Consider the following 24,728-nt stretch of genomic DNA (forward strand, 5'->3'; position numbering starts at 1 on the left):
TTCGGTTGATCTAATCTGCATTCCTTCAGGTGTAGCATATCAAACTTGGGGATGTTTTAGGCAAACTCCGTAATCTTCAAGTAAGTTTGAATGGAAGCCTTTATTTAATCCACAGGATTTACATACCCTTGTTCCGTCAGCCATGACTTGGTAGAAATCTTAAGTAGTTCGCAATGATACTTTTTGTATTGCCCGCACTGAAGATTGAACCTTCAACCCCAAGATTGTATTATATCAAGTACTCTATCCACTACGTCTTGGATCCTTGCGTTAGACAAAAAGATTCCCGAGTTTGACATGATTCATCTAAAGAAGGTAGGGGGTTATATCGAGCGAAACGTTGTGAAAATAACATTCAAAGATGAGAATAGTAGTCCGAAATAATCCAAATAATACGAATAATAAATCCTCATCTCAAAACATGAGAAATGTAAACAACGTAAAAGTTTGATGTCGTCTTTTGTTGTTGGCAAAACAATTAAGTTTAATGGGGTAAAATGCATTTAAAAAAGTCGTTTGTTTGGCACGGAAGAAACGGAAAGATGACATCAGCATCAGAAGGATCGCCATGGATTTGAAGCTGTCAAAATCAACTTCGAGCGGAAAAAGAAGAGAAGACAGAAAAGATCAATTGGCAAGAGGACTGAAAGGAGAATGAAGAGGACTGTGGCACGGCTTTTGATATCTGGAGAAAAGGTTACAGCAAGAAAAGTGAAGGAGAAATGTGAATTGGATGTAAACGTCTAAACAGTACAAAGAACGCTATATAGGATTGGTTTGAAATATGCAAAAGCTAAGAAAAAAATTACACTAACAAAGAAACACAAAGGAGAAAGACTGGAGAGTGCTAAAAGGTGGTTAACAAATCATGTTGACTTTAAGAAGGTTATATTTACTGATGAGAAGCGTTTCAAGTTTGATGAGCTGATAGATGGTGTACTTGGTCGAGAAGGTGTGAGCCTGTTGTACTGAACAAACGATAGGTGGGAGTAAGAGGAGTTATGGTTTGGGGTATGATCTTTGCTAATGGAAATATATGGTTGGGGTAGCTTAAAGGGCGACATAACAGCGAAAGCTACAAAGAGTTGCTGGACGAGAAAGCCCTACCAAGGATAAGATAAGAGATGGGTAATGATTTCGTTCTACAGCAAGCAATTGCAGCATCCATGTGTCAAAACTCATGAAAGAATGGATGGCTAAAGTGAATATGACTACTTTGGAATGACCTGCAAAAAGCTCAGATCTAAATTTAATGGAAAATGTTTGGGAAATGCTAACGCAACTTGTCTATGATAGACCTGAAATAAGGAAAGAGGCTCAACTATGGGAACGAATATTAGATGCCAAAAAAACAACTAATAGAAACACGTAGAGATGTCATTGTGCATATGTTTGATCATTATGAAGAGAGATTGATAAAAGTTATTGAGAAGAAAAGTGATATTACGGACTATTAACAGTTTTTCAACGATGTCCGAAAGATAATGTCGCGTGTGTTTTGTAAAAATGGTGAAAATTAAATATTTTCCTTACCTAATCGATTTTCTTCCATTTTTATTACAGGTATTGTCATTATATGTTTATGCTATTCGATTGAAAGAATTTCGCCACTCGGAAAGTCGAATACTAAAATGTCCGAAAAATATTGTCGGGCCCCTGTACAAGGAATAATTTGCCCGGTGGACAAATTCGCAAAAAATAAAATAAAATAATAAATATAATGTCGTTCATCAAACTCCATCTGTGTCTGTTTACAATATGACGTCAGCTGATATTTGGGCTTGACGATGAGTGCCCTGGAAAAGTTATTTCTGATTAATGTTTGTTTTAAAATATGCAAACGAAGAAATGATTTGCGGTGATTTTAAATGGTATCTCTTCTTTTATTGTAAATTGAACTCATTAATAAGAAAAAATTAAAATAAAATGGTGAGGTACAGCCGGGCTTGAACAGAGAATAATTCGATATATAGTTGAATGCTTTACCACTGAGCTATGTTTCTCGATGTCAATAATTCCGGGTTTTTTAAAAGTTTTTTTTAAATACGAAATGATTTGTTGAGATTTTATGATCTCCCTTGCCGGTGTAACGTAAAATATTTCCATGTAAAAATTCTTTTTATCTATAAGAAAGAAAGACTATTTTTAGGGTCATATTTTTTTCGATTTTCGATATTTATCGGATGAATTTCTGTACATATCTAAAACTACTGCTAGACATATAAATTACCTCAGCTGTTTCGGAACTTATAAGGAACTCTCATACACATAATGTGACTTTTATATAATAGTAGAGTAGATAAATAAAAATAGAGATCACCGAGTATATCACTATAAAACAATTCTGGATACTTTTGTTTTGGTTCTAGTTCCACCCGACCCGATCAAATATACCACTCTGAAATCAACCTTTCCCAGTTCTTTACACATTTTTTCTTCGAATATATGTCACGCCTTCCCAACCTATTTCAGCTACTGAAAGTTTGTTTACTTACCCCAATCATGTTCTTTTAACCACATCCAGTGGTGAAGCTTCAATTCGAGTGCGTTGGGAGTACGAAGTTTTCATTACTCCTTCGTCCACTCTCACTCGAAGTGGTAGAACCTGAAATTGTCCAATCTATGGGTTAAATAGAATCGATTGTTTGAAGACGATTTATTTGCAAAATATATGCTTACAAAACAAATCAATATAGTAATGCACTAATGTCATGCTCTCACGTACGTTATCATCAATGGCACCATTAAAAATTTAAGTGACCCAAACGATGAAAATACAGTAAAAAATGTATTTTTTATATTGAGATTCGTTTTATTTATTTAAAGATCATTTAGCTAACAATTATTTTCACGGTAAGAAAGTTAATTTGGAACAATTCAAATAACAATAAAAACTAAATTAAATCAAAAAGGAATAAAGTTTAATTTGGCTTTACTTCTGGTGGTCTCGTAACTCTCGCTCCCCTTATTTTGTCGTTTAGTTTTCACATTCCACAACGATGTTTCTGACAAAGGGGAAAGAATTGCAGTCTTCAGGTTGGGATTTATCTACTTAACGCTTATCGTAGTATTTTTCTATCTCCTTACACCTATGGACTTGATGTCTTGTCTGGAGCGATTTTCATAGAAAAATTAAAAAGGTAAGACATTCTTTTATTTAGTTAACAAAATATTTAGCTAAAAATTAACCATTCTTTATACTTTAATCAAGCATAAAGCACGGTTAAAATTCTTATCTTTAAAGTTAGAAATTTGCCCTTGCTTTATGCCAGCCATGGCATATATTCTCTCCTTAAAATTTGAAAATAGTCTCGAACCTTTTTTAATTTTTGTACTTTAATTTTTTTTTATGATATCAAATATGATGTAAATGGTGTGCACATCGTAGCAAGATATGACTATATTTACATAAAGAATAATAAAAAATATATAATTTGCTCTCTCTGATTGAGCACTCTCAATGACCCTTGTTGAAATTTAATTATTCTTAATTTTGGGATATCTTTCTACCTGGAATATATATATATATATATATATATATATATATATATATATATATATATATATATATATATATATATATATATAGTAATTTATAAAATATATATGGCGATTAAGCTACACTGAATATTCTGCGTTTCATCCAACTATAGGATTCATCAGGCTTATGCGCGAATTCTGTGGTTGCCTCTTGTTTTTATATATGTTGAGGATTTCTAGTTGGCCAATCAGCTTTCTAGTATCCATCGCGCCCCTTCCTATCAGCCAATGTGCATGCATTTTATCAAACAAAGGATCTGTTTTAGAACTAGGTTAGTGGTTTTAGGTAGACGTTCTCCTTTTTTTTTTATACATATATATATTTTGTTTTACATTATTGCATTTTTAATAAATGTATTTGTTCAAACGAAATATTTTTGAAAGTCATTTATGCAAATAGATTAAAAAACTGATCATAATATTTCCACTGGCCTTGCTCGTTAATTTATACTAACGGGACCTGTGGAAATTCCACAGCGGTATCTTTCATATGTAATATATTACTACTAGGCATTCTGTGGACGTTCAGCATGAATGGAGACCTTGCGATATTATTGTAACCATTTTGTTAAAATTGTAATAGTATTTATCTAAGTAATCTGGTTAATGTTGTGTCAGAATATATCTGATTATTACGGATTATCTCCAATATCCTTATAGGGGGTTTTGACATATTTTCCTTGTATGAACGACCCGCGTGAACAGAAACCCCACGATATCATTATAGCATTTTAGACAGAACAGATACTACCCTTGATCCGAGCTAGAAGACCAAGAAGGTATATTTTAGTTTCACGTACGGTCCAAAAGCGATATCAGTTGCTAAAAAATGTTTATTTATTTATTTTTATTTTTTACATTGCGTTTTCCGTGATCGGGAGATCCTATTTATTAAAAAAAGAGGCTAGAAAATGATAACATACTACGGACGTTAAATTAGCATACCTATATGCTAATTTCATGTTCGTATGATGTTATTACCTTCTATCATCCTTTTAAATAAATAGGATTTCCCGATCAAAAAATTTATGATCTAGAAACCGTAACACAAGTAACTTAAAGTACTATGGTATTGATATATAAATTATATGAAAATATTTAGAAGTTGAATCATAAAAAAATTCATCAAAATCACTGGATTCAACATCGAATAACTCGAAAAACGAGTTGGCGTTACGAAAAACACTAACAAGGTCAAACTTTCTGCAATAAATGCCTGGTATTCAACTATAGACTAAAACTGGGTTCCAATTGTTTTATATGACAACCCCGACAATATATTGATGGTTTGTTCCTGGAGATGGTAGCCTTCAAATCCAATGTAAACAAATTCTTGTTGAGTTGTCCCCATAAATAATCAAATTCTTCCCAACTTACACCATTAATGATTACTACACCACCACCTTGCATTCATTAACCCTTATCCTTGAGTAGCCTTCGGGCTTTGATAAGTGGTGACACCCTTGTAAAAAACAAAGAGATGCTACGTCTGAATAACATCTTTTCTTTCTAAATTCCAACACTGAACCAACATTGCTTGTTTTCGGAGATCAATGATATTTGATGGGTTCAGTGTGCAAAACTTGTATTAAACCCGAAACATTTCATGTGAGGTGAGAAAAACAAAAAAAAAAAAAGAAAAAACGTAAGGTTGAGAACAGGTATTTTTTATGTAAAGAACAGAATTAGAGTTAGATGCTTAGGGATGTAAATGATGGTAGGAGTATGCGAGAGAGAATCGAGTTTTTTTTAATTATTTTTTTTTACTCACGTTTACCCCCTAACAAAGCATATCACCACTTGGACGTAAAGAGCTACGATTTAGGATCATGCCTAGAAAATATCACAAGATATTAGTGTACATTACATTTTAATTTCTGCATATCAGTAAGTTATGGAACCAGGTAACAGGAAGGAAATTCTAAAGTTTAGCTGTTCGAGGGAAGAAATAATTTGAGTAGGAAACTTTTTGGCATTTAGGGACTTCAACAATGAAGTTGCTAAGCGGGTTTGTACGTCGAAGGGGTACAAGTGTAACGAGCTCATTTCTGTTTTATTACGTGTTTAGCGTCAAGACAAAAAAACGTCAGTTTTAGATATGCTTTTACCAACTCCGCAGATGTACTTTCTGTTAATTGTTGTAAAAAGGAAATAAAATCCCAGAGCAAATAGGGGGGTTAATTGTTGTCCTTTTTTATTTGTTACATTATTACAGCTACAAGAAAAAAAAGACAGGCATTCGGCTGTTTCTGGCAACGAGACGATTACAGGCCACATGATAAAGTCCAAAGAATTTCCACATAGAACGTAAGCTTAGCAATTTAGCATTAGAAGGTAGATTAGATGTTAGGCTAACGTGTTCTGGAAGTTAGGCCATGGGAGGCAGTACGTGGCAAAGGTGCGAAATTGTTTCTTTCTCTTTAGGCGTTAAGATGAACGGGCGTACGTTTTCGAAGATCTTCTACTGCCTTAGTTAATCTAAGTTATTTAGTGTTCCTTTATATTTCTTACATTATTACAGCTTCACAGAAAAAAGAGGCAGACACAGAAACTTTATTATAAATTTAATGGTGAAGAGGACGACGCCGAGGCTTCTGCTGTTTCAGCACATTACAACTATATGTGATTACCGATTGGGCAACTTCTTAAAACGTGTCAACGAGAGAATATTACAAGCGGTCATTTGGAGATGAGGTAACCACACGATGTTACCCAAGAATTGACCAACAATTGTTGACTTTTTGAAATCCAAATCCTGAAGTGCGGCAGTTGCTCCTTTACGGGAACCATTGCTCTAATATATGACTGACTCATCTCCAGAGATCACGACTCTATACAGCATCCGTGTCCTGTTCATTAGGATCCAAGCATTAACAGAAAACAACACATATATGTCTTGCTCATCGAGAGAGAAACATTAAATGGAACCTCTTCATTGTGCTAAACGCCTCGAGTGACTGCTCATCTTTGGAAGTGGATGATCGGTTAAACAATACTAAACTAGCTCAAAATTAAAAGCAAGGCTCAATGCAATGATCAAATACAACATATATATATATATATTCGTTTTCAAAAGTTTAGATAAGCCATCTGTACCGTCGGTTTCAAACCTGATAGTGGGGAACAGTTTTAGATCCAAATATCAAACTATTTCAGACGATCTATCTTATATAAGCTGAGATAGATCGGCTGAAGAGCTTGATATGTGGACCTAAAACGGTTCCCCATTATCAGATTTGAAACTGATGGTACCTTATCTAAACGTCTGAATATATAAATATAAATATTGCGCTCTTATTTTGAAAATTGTTTTCCTTATAATGGAGCAATGTGCTGCGATTCTGTTTTCCCCTAAAAATATAACTAATGACAAGTATTATATATATATATATATATATATATATATATATATAACAAGGATAACCATAGATATCACTCCTTAATATTTTAGTGACTTTGTGCCTAGTCTTTTGTTTTGTACATTTCTACAGAATAAAAAATATCCAACTCAAACACAATAATTTACGTGTGAGATTTTACGAGAAATCCAGCAGTAGTATTATGATATATATTTTTTCTAATAATAGCGTAGGGTCTGCGTTAGCGCCTGATACCTCTATACATTTCTTTATAACTTGAAAAATGATAATTATAAATAATAAAAAATAATTGTGTAGGGTTTAGGGCTGGGGACAGGAGCAATTTGATGTCTTAATTTAATTCAAGCATAACGTCACATGTACATGTTTTTTAGTTAATAAAATAAAACAAAAACAAAACAAAAATAAAACAAACAGCTGTTTTTATATAGCAACTTTTTTTTATTTAAAATGTTTTTTGCCGAAATAACACTCCATTAGAGATAAAATTGCTTCATTCAAACTTTCGTCTTCATATCTTGAAATTAATGTCTTGGTTGACGTTGACATCGGTGCATTATATAGCAGATAGTTATATGTATACACACACACACACATATATATATATACATATATACACATGTATACACACAAACTTTCAGAAATCCTTTGTTTTTAATTGTCCCTTTCAAAGAGATTTAGACAGAAAACATCCCGTTCGATATATCAACGCCTTTTTTAGATTACTTCATACAAAGCCCACCTTAAAGATTTGATTTCTTAAATAGAGCCAAATGATATTCGGGATAAATATGTATGTATATATATATATATATATATATATATATATATATATATATATATATATATATATACATATATATATATAACTTTTGATATATGTATACGCACACATATATACACACATATAGAGATTGTTTCTGTTTTAAATTGAAATGTTATCATTTTAAACTGGTAGTTGTCTCTTGATGTGAAACTAATTCAAAACTCCGATTTTCCTTACTGCTAGTCAACGTCAGATTTGAAAAACGGCGGTTTAAAGAAACAACAATAGCAGAGGTTTTCTTTCTTGCATATTCGGCTGTCGGAAGATCATTTTATATTTAAATATATATTTCTATTTGAAGTAATAAAAATCATTTGTTATATTGTCGATTGGTTCCAACCTCGACATTATTTTTTTATTGTTACTTATGAAAAAATAGACATTTTATTTTCTTAATTAATTTTAAACATTAGAGATTCTAATAAACCCGATGTAACACCTTCAACAGCAATAAAAGCAACAACAACAATAACAATAATAATAAAAATTATAATAATAAGGGCACTGAGAGAACTGGAATCCTATGGAGTCTTATTGCCACTTATATTATAGATAACGCCAACGGCAGTTATCAGCGAAAAAAAAATCAATGAAAAACAGCTGTTGTGAGAACACAAAGTTCACAGTTATCGAAAGAAGCGAAGAGTACTCCAGAGAAGGCCCGTGAGCGATCACTAATCATGACTCGTGTATAAAATCGTATTGGCTAAATAATAACAACGATCCTCATCATAATAATAACAACAATCATCATAGTAATAATAGTGTTGAAAAGAAGTAGGAGGAGACGAAGAGTAGGAGGTTGAACAGTAATTAAAATTAAACAGGTGAGTGTGCTGGAGCGTTGAAAGCAGTCTCTTCAGTAATTAACAAAAAAAAAATAATGGCGAGACTAGAGGAGCTAAAAGCAGATTGTTATCAGTAGAAAAGTTGCAGAGTATAAAAAACTGAAAACCGAGCCAGTGTTGGGCGAGCTGCTCTTCTGCTAGCAATTGTCTACCAAGTGAAGGTCATTTAGAACATGGCTTTGATGCTCATTGTGGCTTTCGGCTGCAAAGAAAGAGACGAAATATAGTGAACATTTTTATATGAATTTCATTAAATCATGAATTTATAATAGAACAATGAATTAACAATGATTTACCGACATAATAACTTTCGAATGTTTTAGTTTAACATTTAAGGACGTTAATGCATGATAAAGCTTTGTTACTACTACTACTAATAATAATAATAATAAATAAATAAATTAATTAATTAATTAATTAAGAATGTCCGAAACAAAGTAAAATCATTAAAAAAATGTCGGATAAAAGAATGTACTTGTCAAAAAATGCCGGAAGCAAAAATAAAATCGTTAAAAACTAAAAAACAAAGCATGTCCAAAACAAAGTAAAATCGTTAAAATATGTCGGAAACAAAAGTAGAATCACAAACAAACAAACAAAAATGTCGGAAACGAAAGTAAAATCGTAAAAAAAATGTCGGAAACGAAAGTAAAATCATTAAAAATGTCGAGAACAAATACATGATTGTAAAAAAAAAAAAAAATTAAAAGCAAATCAAATGTTTAAAACATCAGAAATAAAGAATCTTATTGACCAAAAGAATTCAGAAACAAAAGCGAAACCGTAAAAAGGTCAGAAACGAAAAAAATTAATCGTCAAAATGCGGAGACAACGAATCTAATAAATAGTAAAACAAGGTTTGAAACAAAAAAATGTCGAAACAATTAAAACGAGAAATACAAACGTAAAAAAAAAAAAAATTAAAACGAGAAATGCAAACGTCAAAAAAAAAAAAATTAAAACGAGAAATACACGTGTCAATATAAAAAAATTTAAACTAGAAATGCAACTGTCAATATAAAAAATTAAAACGAGAAATGCAACCGTCAATAAAAAAATTAAAACGAGAAATGCAACCGTCAATATAAAAAATTAAAACGAGAAATGCAACCGTCAATATAAAAAATTAAAACGAGAAATGCAAGCGTCAAAAAAAATTTAAACTAGAAATGCAACCGTCAATAAAAAAATTAAAACGAGAAATGCAAGCGTCAATATAAAAAATTAAAACGAGAAATACGAGTGTCAATATAAAAAAATTAAACTAGAAATGCAAGCGTTAATATAAACAAAATTAACTAAAAATACAAGCGTCAATATAAAAAATTAAAACGAGAAATGGAAGCGTCATAAAAAATTTAAACTAGAAATGCAACCGTCAATATAAAAAATTAAAACGAGAAATGCAAGCGTCATAAAAAATTAAAACTAGAAATGCAAGCGTCAATAAAAAAATTAAAACTAGAAATGCAACCGTCAATATAAAAATTTAAACTAGATATGCAACCGTCAATAAAAAAATTTAAACTAGAAATGCAACCGTCAATAAAAAATTTAAACTAGAAATGCAACCGTCAATAAAAAAATTTAAACTAGAAATGCAACCGTCAATAAAAAAATTTAAACTAGAAATGCAACCGTCAATAAAAAAATTTAAACTAGAAATGCAAGCGTCAATATAAAAATTTAAACTAGATATGCAACCGTCAATAAAAAAATTTAAACTAGAAATGCAACCGTCAATAAAAAATTTAAACTAGAAATGAAACCGTCATTAAAAAATTTTAAACTAGAAATGCAACCGTCAATATAAAAATTTAAACTAGATATGCAACCGTCAATAAAAAAATTTAAACTAGAAATGCAACCGTCAATAAAAAATTTAAACTAGAAATGCAAGCGTCAATAAAAAAATTTAAACTAGAAATGCAACTGTCAATAAAAAAATTTAAACTAGAAATGCAACCGTCAATAAAAAAATTTAAACTAGAAATGCAACCGTCAATAAAAAAATTTAAACTAGAAATTCAACCGTCAATAAAAAAATTAAAACTAGAAATGCAAGCGTCAATAAAAATATTTAAACTAGAAATGCAACCGTCAATAAAAAAATTTAAACTAGAAATGCAACCGTCAATAAAAAAATTTAAACTAGAAATGCAACCGTCAATAAAAAGATTTAAACTAGAAATGCAAGCGTCAATAAAAAAAATTAAACTAGAAATGCAACTGTCAATAAAAAAATTTAAACTAGAAATGCAACCGTCAATAAAAAAATTAAAACGAGAAATGCAAGCGTCAATATAAAAAATTAAAACGAGAAATGGAAGCGTCATAAAAAATTTAAACTAGAAATGCAAACGTCAATATAAAAAATTTTAACTAGAAATGCATCAATATAAAAAATTTAAACTAGAAATGCAAGCGTCAATATAAAAAATTAAAACGAGAAATGCAAACGTCAATATAAAAAATTTAAACGAGAAATACAAGCGTCAATATAAAAAGTTAAAACTAGAAATGCATCAATATAAAAAATTTAAACTAGAAATGCAAGCGTCAATATAAAAAATTAAAACGAGAAATGCAAACGTCAATATAAAAAATTTAAACGAGAAATACAAGCGTCAATATAAAAAGTTAAAACTAGAAATGCAAACGTAAAAAAAACAATTAAAACGAGAAATGCAAGCATCAAAAAAAATTAAAACGAGAAATGCAAACGTCAATATAAAAAATTAAAACTAGAAATGCAAACGTCAATATAAGAAATTAAAACGAGAAATACAAGCGTCAATATAAAAAATTAAAACTAGAAATGCACACGTCAATATAAAAAATTAAAACTAGAAATGCAAACGTCAATATAAGGAATTAAAACGAGAAATACAAACGTCAATATAAAAAAATTAAAACTAGAAATGCACACGTCAATATAAAAAATTAAAACTAGAAATGCAAACGTCAAAAAAAACAGTTAAAACGAGTAATGCAAGTATAAAAAAAAAATAAAACGAGAAATGCAAACGTAAATATAAAAAATTAAAACGAGAAATACAAGCGTCTATATAAAAAATTAAAACTAGAAATGCACACGTCAATATAAAAAATTAAAACGAGAAATGCACACGTCAAAAAAAAAAAAATTAAAACGAGAAATATAAGCGTCAATATAAAAGAAAAAAAAAACGTCTAGAAAAGAAAAACCGTAAAAAACTATTCTGAAAGCGATGTTCCTCACGCAAACGATTTTGTAAAAATAAATGTAAAAAAAATGTTTTCGTCTGTTGAATTGATGTTGCAAAGAAACGATACTTACGTTCTGCTGTGCATCGTATAACGTGATCATAGAAGTTTGGTTGACTGGTCCCCAATTCTCGACGGTACTGACAATGTCACCAGCCTTGCGATTTGACTCATTTTCGAAGGTCTTTGCCCAGACCTGAAGAGAAATTGAAGATAGTTAAATATTACTGCTGCCGCTGCTACTTCTACTACTACTTGGAATATCATAATCTAATATCATCCTAAATAGAATCAACATACAAAATGGTCGTAAAGAATCAAGGAAGATTAAAAGACCGAAGAGAGAAAGAGAGAGAGAGAGGGGGAAGAGAGGGGGAAGTGAGGATGTTGCTTGTGAATTTTAGGTCGATTTTGATGGATTCTCGGGTTGGGTGCTATTAGCAATTACAATCTGTGGTTGGAAAAGTTTCTTATAATTGCTAAGGGAAAGCAGCTTTGTCTTAGTAGCATTAAAAGTTACCATTCATTTTACGAGGTGTCTCCATTCCACTACGAATTTCTAAGGATTCATTCATTGCCCTGAATAGATGTTAGTTTTTCCCCACAATTCGAGGACAAAGTGCGGTGGATTAAACATGGAAGGCGTAGAGTAAAGTATACACCAATCTACACATGGAGGGATAGCAAGAGCACAAGTTATGGAAGCCATACTAAAACACACACAACAAATAAAAATCCTAAGAAAAGATAAAATACTAATTTCTTTTTGGCTTTATCAAATAAGATCTGCATATGATAAGCGCATGGGTTTTCCAAAATGATGATTGATCGCATGGAGACAGCAAATTGGATCGCTGAAGGGAAGACATTACCGTAGCTCCCAAACAAAGCACAGATAAAAACCTAAATACTAGATTGTTGACTCGCTTATCCATCAGACAAAATATTCCTTTTACTTTTAATCACACGAACCAATCAGATTGCCACTTGTATGTAGAGGGATACTATTTGGGAATTGGTCTAAAAGGGCACTATGTAGGGAGTTGGGCAGAAAGATGCATGTTCGCGTGACGTTTAAACTGTAGCATGTTATTACATGCGGAGAAATAGGAAGCAGTCAGGGAATTCCAAAGATCAGAACTTTGAGGGAAGAATGTATGAATAGAAGATTTGCCAGCATCTACGGACTTCTACAGTAATGGGGCGGGATTTTGCCGCCAGTTGAATTAGTCGGTAGGTATTCACGTCGAGGGAGCACAAGTGCCACGAGTTCGTTAGATCACATTTCATTAAATTGCTTATAATACAGGCACAGGGATGCAACATTGGGACGATGGCACAGAAGGTTAAGATTAGTTTACAGTGCAAGGTTTATTTGAAAGTGTTTAAAAGCAAATACTCCACAGCTACTAAAGATTAGAACCGATTCCATTGCGGGATCATTTTAATATAAGCTTGAATTGCGATTCTTCCATTTGGAAAATAATACATTTTTCCACAATTTTTGAGAATGCCTAACACACTTAGATATGGTTTTAAGAATTACCTCTGTTTTTCGAGTTCTAATAAATACCTAATCAATACCTAATAAATACCTAATGAATACTTAATGAATACCTAAATTGTGCCTAATTTCCGAAGCCAAAAACGATTCTTTTAACTGCCCTTGTTTATTTGAATTTGTTTAAAATAAAATCTTCCACTTCGTAATAATGTGAAAATATTAATTTTTAAAATTTTAAAATAACAGTCAAACTCAAATCTGTATATTCATCTCCCATAAATGTATTTTTACGTTTGAGAAAATACATTTAACATGTGTGTTTACCATAATAGGGAAAATAACACATCTATAATTAAATAGTTAGAGATTTATAAATAATCGAAATCGGAATCGGTAATTGTATCGGAATCGGAAAAATATTGGAATCGTGCCATCACTTCTAAATACCTAATAGACATCTACTCCCCATCAACCGCAGCAGTCTCTCGTATTTCGACGATGACACAGAGGCAATATAATTAACACTCGTGGCATAAATGTGAGGCCAATCCAATCGCTCTTTTATAAGTCCAACTGTAACTGATACATATATAGGCCACTTTAGCCTCAGCTTGCGAACTCTCTTATCATACTAACTATATAATAAATGCCCACTAAAAATAATTGGATAATTAATAAATACCTACCTTCAGGTATTGTTCACCAGCGAGAGTGATGTTCTCTGTAAAAGTGAAGTCGATTATCTTTTCCGGCGATATACCGGTAGCGTTGACTTTACGTTCGAGTTTCCAGCCTTTCAGCGACACAGGCTATATTTGAAAGAGAGAAATAAACAAAACAATATATATGTAAATATTCACAAATTTATTAAAACAAGGAAATAAATATATAACTAAATAAATAAGAAAAAGAATTTTAAAATACAGAACAAATTAAGATAAACGAAATATAAATAGAATTAAACGAAATAAACTTATATTCTTCTTAAATAACCATATGTTCATATGCGCTTATTATGATGTAATTCCATTTTTAGTTTCAAATGAATGGAATTAATATTGAATAGTAACATAAATTTAGATCAGGTTTTCCCAACCTTTTTCGACAAAAGCCCCCTTAGAACACTTGGATACCTACAACCGTCCCTTCCCCACACGCATCCTTGCATGATAATGTTAGTAGTAGTTGTAGCATATAATTAAATCGAAAATCAATAAATGAATATTCATATATATATATATATATATATATATATATATATATATATATATATATATATATATATATATAGTTAATTTATTCAAAATTCAACACTGCCGATCAAATGGGAAGAGTAACAAGTACGAATCACGTGGGTCAATTAATAAATCATCACATTGCTAATAATCAATAATCAATAAAAAAATTGCTAATAATCAATAATCAATAAAAATTGCTAATAATCAATAAAAATTGCTAATAATCAATAATCAATAAAAATTGCTAATACAATAATCAATAATAAAAATTGCTAATACAATAATCAATAAAAATTTCTTATACAATAATCAATAAAAATTTCTTATACAATAATCAATAAAAATTTCTTATACAATAATCAATACAAATTGCTAATACAATAATCAATAAAAATTTCTTATACAATAATCAATACAAATAATCGATCACAAAAATTATCAATCAACGTGCAGATTGTTGCAACAAATTTTGGAATATTTGGTTCCATATTTGATAGAAAAAAAGTCTTCGATCACAACGTTTCACTACATCCATTCGGTTTTTATTCCTAGGACCCATTCAATAGATGCGAAAGACTTGTTGAAAATCTGAATCGGAAATCGATCAGATTCAGGAACCACTTAAGAAACTTTGTCAACATTACAGATTTTGGAATTAATTTTTACAATTAAAAATGTGATGCAATCAATTTCCACATGAATTGTGAATCCCAAAGAAAATGGGCTGAAAAACATCTAGTAATGTTACTAGAAGCTTTCAGTCTTTCACAGCCCCCTCCCCACGGATCTTAGGAACTCCTTATGCGATAAATTTAGCCATCGTCCACCTTAAATCTCGTAAAGAGCTCTGGTGGGCGGTACGGACCCCGTTGAGAAACTGTGTTCGACGAAAGAGAGGTTTTTTCCAACTGGACATAATAATTTGTAGTATTTAATCTGGCTCATTATTAAAAGGGAGGACTTAATGAAGACGCAGTGTACACTTAATTGAAATCGGCTAATTCTATTTTTGTTTGTTGCTGTTTTTGTATGAGGGGCGTGCAATAAGTAATGCCTCTGACTCACTTTCAGTTGTCTGATCTAGCTGAAATTTTGCATGTGCAATGATTTATATCTCTACGCGTTTGTGGCAAATTACAGCTCTGAACTAATTGTGGTTTCTGTTTTACAAGTGTTTGAACTGAGTCAGGTGTGAAATGTAGCCTGTTGAATGTCGAGCAGTGATCCGGTTTTTGTATTTGAAAGGACGCACACCACATGAGACTTTTAACGAAATGAACGAAACTTATGGTGATAATGCCCCATCATATGACCTTGTAAAACGCTGTCATCGTGAATTCAAACATGTCCGGAAGTCTGTGGAAACAGCTCCCAGTCCTGGTCGCCCTCCCCTTCTGCCATTGATGAGGCATCTTTTCGTTAAGTTAGGGCTGCCTTTTTTGAAGGTCGTCGCATTACTATTCGCCAAATAGCCCAAGATGTCAAGATTAGTACAAGGTCTGTGGAAACTATCATTCATGACCATTTGAATATGCATAAGGTGTCTGCCAGATGGATTCCCAGGTTGCTCACATCATTCCAGAAGCGAGAACGCGTCGAGTGATCAAGGATTATTTTGGAGATGTGCCAAGAAGATGAGTCAAAGTTTTTCAAAAGACTGATTACACAGGACGAAACCTGTGTCCATTACTATGATCCAAAAACCAAAGCCCAGTCAATGCAGTGGAAGCATTTGGACTCACCGCCTCCAAAGAAGGCAAGCGTGCAGTCTCCGCTGCCAAGGTCGTGCTCACAGTCTTCTGGAACCAGGAGGGAGTAGTAATGACAGATTTCCTGGCAAAGGGTACCACAATTACAGGAGCCTATTATGCTTCACTTTTGAGAAAATTAAGGGAAGCTATCAAAATCAAGAGGCGGGGCAAGATCAGCAAAGGTACCCTCCTCCTGCAGGACAACGCTCCGGTCTACAACTCGCATGTCGCCAGATCAGAAGAACGGGCGTGTGGTTATGAAATCCTCCCCCATCCATCATGGTTGGAGGACCAACCTGGGGTGTTCTACAAAAACGGTCCCCAGAGTTGCATTAAACTATGGAAGAAATGCATATCTCTGGGTGGTTTCTATGTAGAGAAAGACTAATAACTGTGCCAAGTCTCGTTGCTCTACTGCTATGGGAAGTGGGTCAGGGGCATTACTTATTGCACGCCCCTCGTATTTTGTGAAATAAATCAAAATAAAACTGGCCTGAGTTCAGTAAAAGGTACCGAAATATTTTACCTTCCTCGTGTGTTTTACTTACAGTGTTCTGGCGAGAGGCACTGGTATTCTCGAGCATGATGAATCGTCCCTGGTTGTCGCATTCAGCGATAGACATGTTGCCCTTTGAGGTACGCTGCATGGTTATGCGGCCTGTAGCGGTTGAGATTGAAGCTGCAAAATGAGCAAGAGACCTACGGGTGAACGACTCGTACGTATGTCCATTGTACTACGTGCGACTTAATAGTAGGAGTCGGTCCTTCGAAATAATAAGGGGTCGGGTCATCCCCTCACGCACTATATATATATATATATATATATATATATATATATATATATATATATATATATATATATATATCACTAGATTCGCGCCGCCCTGGCGATGCCGCCGCGCACTTGTCAACGATTACCTTCGGCACACAACTGGCCATCTTTAGTCCCGTTTCTGGTTTGGCGCGCGGCGGACTGATCCTCTGTGATCTGTGAATAGTAGCAGGTAGTACAATGAACACACGCACCTGTTGAAACCCACCACCAAGCAGAAGAAGAAAAACCCGCAACCAAAGAGTTAAGCGCAAAGAAAGAAATACACAATCGTCAAATAATTTGAATCGGTTTCGGATAAGTTTTTAATGCTTATGAGTACCTTGTTTTGTTTTATTTTATTTTATTTTATTTTTTTAGCAATTATCTACACGTTAGAATTGCACATTTGTGTACCTATGCAGTATAAGGACCGTTCTATCGTCGGAATCGTTCGGACAGTTTACGGAAAACGCTAGAAGATGCAAAATGAATGTTTCGTTTTTTGTTTTTTTTTGGAAATTTTGTTTTTCGCGCAAACACCGAATAATTGTTTCGATAAAAAATATATTATTTCTGTTAATTAAACTGAAAAAGAAAATCAATTTTAATGAAAAAATAACTGAAAAATGAAAACGATATTCTTGCGTAAATATTGAACAATTTCTACGAAACTTTTAGAAAAATTCAAATTCAAATCATATTTCATGAATAAATATTTAATTTTTGAATAAATATAAAAACAAACAACTTATACAAGCATAACAAATATTTTTTTTCTTCAAATCAAAATAAATAGATTTTTTAATCAATAAAATCAAACATATGTTTCCCCAATGCTTTTTTTTTTGCATTAAGGTTAAAGCGCTTTGTAACGTCGCAGAAATAAACAAAAATAAATCCAACTTGGCCTTTCTTTCTGTTTTAGCAAAAGGTGTTTATTACCATTACATTTCAAACAATACCCGTTTCCTGTTTCTTCTAACTGTTCATTTCGTCTGTCATGGGAATAACAAAAGCCCGTCGTCTTGACATCGGCTTAAAAATCTCTCGTCGCCACTGCGGGACCACATGTACATCTCACCCGTTGAGCGTTTTTCTTTCCCGACATTTTAGCATTAGTCATCCATTTTTTCGTCTTCGACTTTACACATCCATCTTCTCCGTCATGGACTATTCTTCTCTCTACCGACCACGTGGAGTATTTTTTCTTTTTCTTTTTTTTCTGACACTGGTTCGCGCACACTCCTTAATTTGCATATATGCTTTTTCGGCTACAGCTGCTAATATTTTCGCAAGCCACCTATCTTACATTTTTCCCTCGCGATATTTTCCCTCGCGCTTATAAGCGCTCTGTTACAGTTTAACGTTTCGGTATCTTCTGGCGTTTTCCGTAAACAGCCGACAATAGCACGGCCCTTATTCTACAAAATTTGAGTAGAATGACGTATTACGATTAAGAACGGATTAGGGGAATACGTTAATCTAAAAAAAGTGTCAAAAACATTTAAAAGAAAATTTTCAAGTGTCGTTTAGAAAGAAAAAGAAAGAATCAAACATTAAAAGCTGATACTATCTCCATATAAGCAACGGGGTCACAAAGTTCAGCGTAATTAGTTTCATTTAAATTATAAAAAGCAAACTTCAAACTTGAGAGTTGAATGACGTCGTTGTGGTCAAAATGTGCTTCGCAATAGATGATTTCAAGTTCGCTCCTGTTTTTAGTGTCTTGTGGACATCCAGTTGGATCGGATTAGTCACACGATGTGAAAGCATGTTTTGGATTAAATATTATTGTTTGTACTAATTTGGATGAGTAAAAATTTAATACGAAGTATATAAGAGAATATCATTGAGCAAATGGATCCACAAGTTAATTAAGTTAAATAAAATATCTTCTTTTTTTATAGTTAAAACGTGTTCATCTCTTTATGTGAACATTTATTCTAGTTTGCTTTCTCGCAAAACAAGTCGGATACAACATCCACGAAACGCATGGTAAAAGAAACAAAACAACGGGCCAATAGAATGAACAATTATACATTTAATGACAAACTTTGCTTCAATAATTACAAGAAACCTTCTCTACCACCAATAGCAATGGCCAATGACTCTTTATCTGAAACTAAATCCTTTAAACTCCCCAGCCTAACGTTCTCAGAAAATATGAGTTGGAACAAATACATTGAGAGTTCACCAGGATCACTGCGAAGAAGGTAGGTTCTCTCTACCGTGCTAGAAAGATATTAACGCGCGAAAGTATTCTATACCTCTATAAGGCCACCATTCGCCCATGTATGGAGTATTGTTGTTATATTTGGGCTAGTGCATCTGCCACTAGTCTCTCGCTCCTAGACAAGGTTCAAAAGGGAGTCGCCAATCTGATAGTTCTTGAACTGTCATCTAAGCTTCAGCCTCTGTTCCATCGACGAAATGTTGCATCCCTCTGCCTTTTCTACAAGTACTTTAACGGTGAATGCTCTGATGAACTGCAAGCACTTGTGCCCCCTTGACGTAAATACCCCTGACAAACCCGACAAACAGCTAAATCCTACCCCTTCACAGTAGAGATCCCGAGATGTAAGAGAGCTTTCTACTCCAGTAGTTTCTTCCCCAGGACAGCTAGACTTTGGAATTCCCTGCCGGATCCCTGCTTCCCTAACTGTACTGACATGCAGAAGTTCAAGTGCAATGTGAACCGACATCTTGCTGCCCAACTCCCTACACAGTACCCCTGATAGTAGCCCCCTACACCAAAGTGGCAATGTGCCTTGTTTGGCGTGAAAATGTAATAAAAAAACGCTTATAAATGATCTGAAGTACATGACATTGATAGGAAAGTATGGACTTACACCACAATGATATACACTAATGCTATCAAGTCATATGCTTCCTTTTTACTTCGAAAACTGATATCTCCCGGAAATGGATATACTTGGTTGAAGTAACTATCTTGTTGGCTTGGTAGAGTAATACGATCTATTAAGTCGCCTTAATGAACAGTTGTTTGTAATTGTAGCTTGTAATATACTTAAGCTTTAGGTTTTCGGCGTATCTTTTGACGTCTATTCAAGGCTGCTGTACTCGTTCATATTTATGCCTTACACTAACCAATTATATTCTTGTGAGGAGAAACCCGGATGTATTGATATCTTTTTTCTTTGAAAACACATTATCATCATGGAATATACTAAAACGTCTACGATTGGTATTGTAAAAAATAGCAATTAAATATATATATATATATATATATATATATATATATATATAAACAATAAAAAATAAAATATAAGCAAAAAAAGCCGAAATAAAACAGTCGGATTCTCATCCGACTGTTTAAATAACACAATGGTACTAGAAATCAACAGAACAACCATTAAAACTTTAAAGAAAGCGCCAGGATGCAATAAATAAAAATGTATTTTCTAGCTTTAATAAACTTGCAAAATAAAATAAATAAAACATGTGCATCTATTTACGGGAGTCTTTAGGTTTTCAAGAATTTCTGACTCCGCTTCACCATGAAAGTGCAACTATGCAACCACACCCCATCGGATATCGGATCTGATCCACAAGGCAATCTCAACAATCACACGTTGTGGCTGCATATTACCACATATCCAATAACGAACTAAACAACCCGATAGTGTTCTGCTCTGCTGAAATTGCCCCAAATAGCCTAGAATCAGAGCTGATTGTCAAGGGACCAGTTTAGCAAATGTGACATTAGTGTCTGGTTCACATCTTTAGAGCGTTTGTTGCTGGACATAGGAATTGATTGCAAAAGTAGAAAAGAGGGTAAAATTATACTTTTACTTCTGTCGCTCGCCAAGCAATGGCAAGATTTTTTGTTATGTATAAAATAGATCCAATCACTACATTTCAACTTAAATGTATTGTTGAGCCGAGGGGGGTGTGTGCGTGTATGTAGCTTACGTGAATACTTATCTGTTTATTTACAATGACCCCGACATGAAATAAACGCCTCATTATTAATTCATTTTAACTGGTCTATACTACCTATCAAACACGAATATAAAAAAACAAGCTTGTCCAGTGTTCGCAATATTTTAGTTATAGATATAGATAAATATCTAGATCTATAACTAAAATATTTATACAAAATAATTAAATTCCATCAGAAAATTAATTTTTCATATATAAATTATCATTTCAGATGATCTAAAGAAACTAAAATACGACCATGAAAACCCATAAGCAAGAATTCATTTATGTAAAAGTGAATTTACTTTTAATAGAATGACTGAATAAATCACGGAACATCTACGCATGCGTATCGTGTTTGTCTCTGTAAAATTAACAATATGGCTGACACGCGCTTGAATGAGATTTTAAGTAAAAATCAAATTATAATCAGTTGTCTGTTAGCAGAAAGGACCGCTAACATTTTTAATGATTATTGGAATCCCGATGCCAACGTAACTAGACTAATTTAATAAAAGATTTTTTAAGCATTTTTGTCATGGCGGGGTGATTGTAAAGACGCGCCAACATGTGAAAAACAGAAACAAAAAATTAAATTAAATAAATAAAATTAATAAAATAAACAAAAATAATATATATATATATATATATATATATATATATATATATATATATATATATATATATATATATATATATATATATATATATATATATAAAGGCCTAATTTGATTGTCCCAATTAAATTTGCCCGGGAACCATAAAAATAGAATGAGTAATTTTTACCTCGAAATCTTCCTGAAAAAAATGAATATTGAAAATATTTTTTTTAATTATGAAAATTAGAGTATAGTATGATTGTCGCTTCGATTCGACGGGAAACGTCGGTCGTTACCTGCAACAAATGCTTGGTAATAAAAAATGTGAAACCCAGAGAATGGTACACCAAAAGTGAAATGTGTCTATTTCCCCTTCCTTTTCTTTCACCCTCCTCCTCCCAAAAACCTGGCGTCAGTACGACTGGCACTGCACCAAATACGCGAAGGATCAAGGAGGATGGAAAGATCGAAGAGAGAAAACACTAACCAGACCTCCACTGGATGAGTGCGAAGAGGACTGAAACCTTTGGAAGGCTTATTGCCACTAAAATTCCAGTGAAGACCAATGGCCGTTATTAACGAGAAATCAATGGTAAACGGTTGTTGCGATAACGCAAATTTATTTGCAAATGGTTTCGAAAGAGGTGGTGAGTACTGGAAATCTGGAGAAACTTTTTGTCACTCAGACTCCAGGGAACACCACGAGTTGTTTTCAAAGAGAATTCTTTGATGATAGCCTGTGTGAAAACTTTTAGTGAGTAAATAATAATAATAATAATAATAATAATAATAATAATAATAATAATAATAATAATAATAATAAGTATTCAAACCAAGCTAATATCTATATTCAATTAAATTAATTGTGATTACCAAAATAATAATTTTTATTGGTGAATAAGCAAAAATCCAGCTACCACCTCAGTATGCCGTCCTCCTACTGCTTCTTTGCGCCTAGGGTTTAGAGTTATTGGAGGTTCCTTGCATGCTGCTCATGGAGGTTTTTTTTTTTTATCAAATCGAGAGTGCCCAATTAAGGGGAAATAAGCATTTTTACATTAAATTGACATCATGTCTAACTTTGCCTCTATAGAAGAGGAGGAGACAGATTAATAAAAGGACGTATCCAGAAAAGATTATATAGTACGTGTTTGTGTTGGGATGGATCTAAACGGAGAAAGTCAGTTATTTGAATAATTCGGACTACTAGTCCCATTTTGGTTGTTTATTGCAACAACGTTTTGACGGATGTGACCACGGATATTCTTTAAGTGTATATTTTCGAACTTGAGAATCTTTATGTGGAATTGGAAACTAGTAGTAGTATCGTATGGGTTAAATCTCTATATCGCTATTTTTTTTTTTGCCAGTCTGAGAAATTGTCTTCAGATGGGCTGTCACACAGCCTCGTTCCAGTCAGGTGACTGGACAGTGTAGGATCAGGTGGTCTTTGTCCTGGGGAACTTCTTTGCACTTGGGAATCTTCATGTGGAATTAGGAACTTGTACAGAAACCTTAATCAGGGTAGATTATTCTCGTTCCAGCAGTCATGATCGGTTTTGAACTGCTCTTAATTTCTATAATTTTGGAATTCTATAAACCGTGATAGAGTATGTGACTGGTCCAATGGATGCGTCCGTGACAATGAAATTAGCGATGTCGAATCAATTCCTAGAAACACGACACAAAAATAGGTCAGTTCAAACGAAATTTAAAGAAAAAGTTTTTATAGAATGGAAGAAAAAGCAGAGGCACCCTGTGAGTTTTTCGTGTCACTTACCAGAGTCGCCACCGGCGCCGGATGCACCTCCGCCACCCATGCCCATACCACTGCCACCACCTCCGCCGCCGCCGCCGCCGCCCATGCCCATGCCCATGCCCATACCGCTGCCACCGCCTCCACCGCCGCTGCTGAGGATATTAGCCAATGCATCGGCACTTGCATCACGATAGTGACCAAGCATCTCGCCAAGACCAGACACGGACAATCTGGAAAAGGGAATTGAAGATGGAAAGAATAAGAATTTCAAAATGTTAATTGTTAAAAGTATTGTTCAATTTTTAAAGGGGGGCGACAATGTGATATGGAAAACATCAGGAGTATAGAAGAAAAAGTAACAAAAAAGCGATAGTAACAAAATATATGGTGTTTGGGAAGTCGTGAAATATGATTCTGTATATATATATATATATACTATTATATAAAAGTCACTTGTGTGTGTTAGTGTGTGTGTGTGTGTGTTAGTGTGTGTGTGTGTGTGTGTGTGTGTGTGTGCGAGTTCCTTTCTCATAGGTTCCGAAACGGCTGAGCCTATCTTTTGCAAATTTCACACAAAGCTAATTTATATGTCTGGCAGTGTTCTTAGATATGTTTTGTACAGAAATTCATCCAATAAATATCGAATCTCTTATAGATGAAAAAGAATAATTTTTACAGGGAAATATTTTATGTTACACTGGCCAAGGGATATAATAAATTTCAGAAAATCATTTTTTCTTAAAAAGAAAAAAAAAAACAGATTTATTATAACCTAGCGATGTTGACTACAGATCGAGTGATCCGCTGTTCAAGCCCAAGTGTTCCTCATCATTTTATTTTCATTTTTTCTTATTAATGAGTTCAATTTACGATAAAAGAAAAAGTACCGTTTAAAATCGCCGCAAACCATTTCTTCGTTTGCATATTTTAAAACTAAACATTAATCAGAAGTGACTTTTCCAGGGCATTCATCGTCAAGCCCAAATATCAGCTGAAACAAACACAGACGGAATTTGATGACATATTATTATTATTATTATTATTATTATTATTATTATTATTATTATTATTATTATTATTTTGCGAATTAGTCCTCTGGGCAAATTATTCCATGTAATATATAATAATCAATAGAGGATTGATTCTATAACAATAATACGCAATTTGCATAAATTAAAATATCATGTTTAAGCGTATTGTACGACCGGGCAACGTAATGTTTCTAGCTAGTTTCTTCTAATAACCAGTAGTTTTTCATCGATTTACAGATTCTAGACGAGA

General features: G+C 33.2%; 1 protein-coding gene across 2 annotated transcripts in view; it reads right to left on the reverse strand.

Annotated features, from left to right (window-relative positions):
• Positions 1-7,340: 7,340 nt before the first annotated feature.
• Positions 7,341-24,728, reverse strand: part of LOC145248361 (60 kDa neurofilament protein-like) — a 42,907-nt gene continuing 25,519 nt past the window's right edge. Inside the window, exons 7-11 of one of the 2 annotated variants that reach the window (XM_080110284.1) lie at positions 23,469-23,677; positions 16,882-16,991; positions 14,031-14,153; positions 11,914-12,036; positions 7,341-8,796 (exon numbers count right to left, since the gene is read on the reverse strand). In XM_080110284.1, the coding sequence (XP_079966410.1) occupies positions 8,761-8,796; positions 11,914-12,036; positions 14,031-14,153; positions 16,882-16,991; positions 23,469-23,677 (601 nt within the window). In that variant the 3' untranslated portion in view covers positions 7,341-8,760. Of the gene's footprint in view, positions 8,797-11,913; positions 12,037-14,030; positions 14,154-16,881; positions 17,013-23,468; positions 23,678-24,728 lie in introns of both variants that reach the window. The other variant, XM_080110283.1, reaches the window with a different exon arrangement.

Source organism: Euprymna scolopes, chromosome 26, assembly GCF_053919585.1.
Source record: "Euprymna scolopes isolate OS-2025 chromosome 26, ASM5391958v1, whole genome shotgun sequence".
NCBI classification, from domain to species: domain Eukaryota; kingdom Metazoa; phylum Mollusca; class Cephalopoda; order Sepiida; family Sepiolidae; genus Euprymna; species Euprymna scolopes.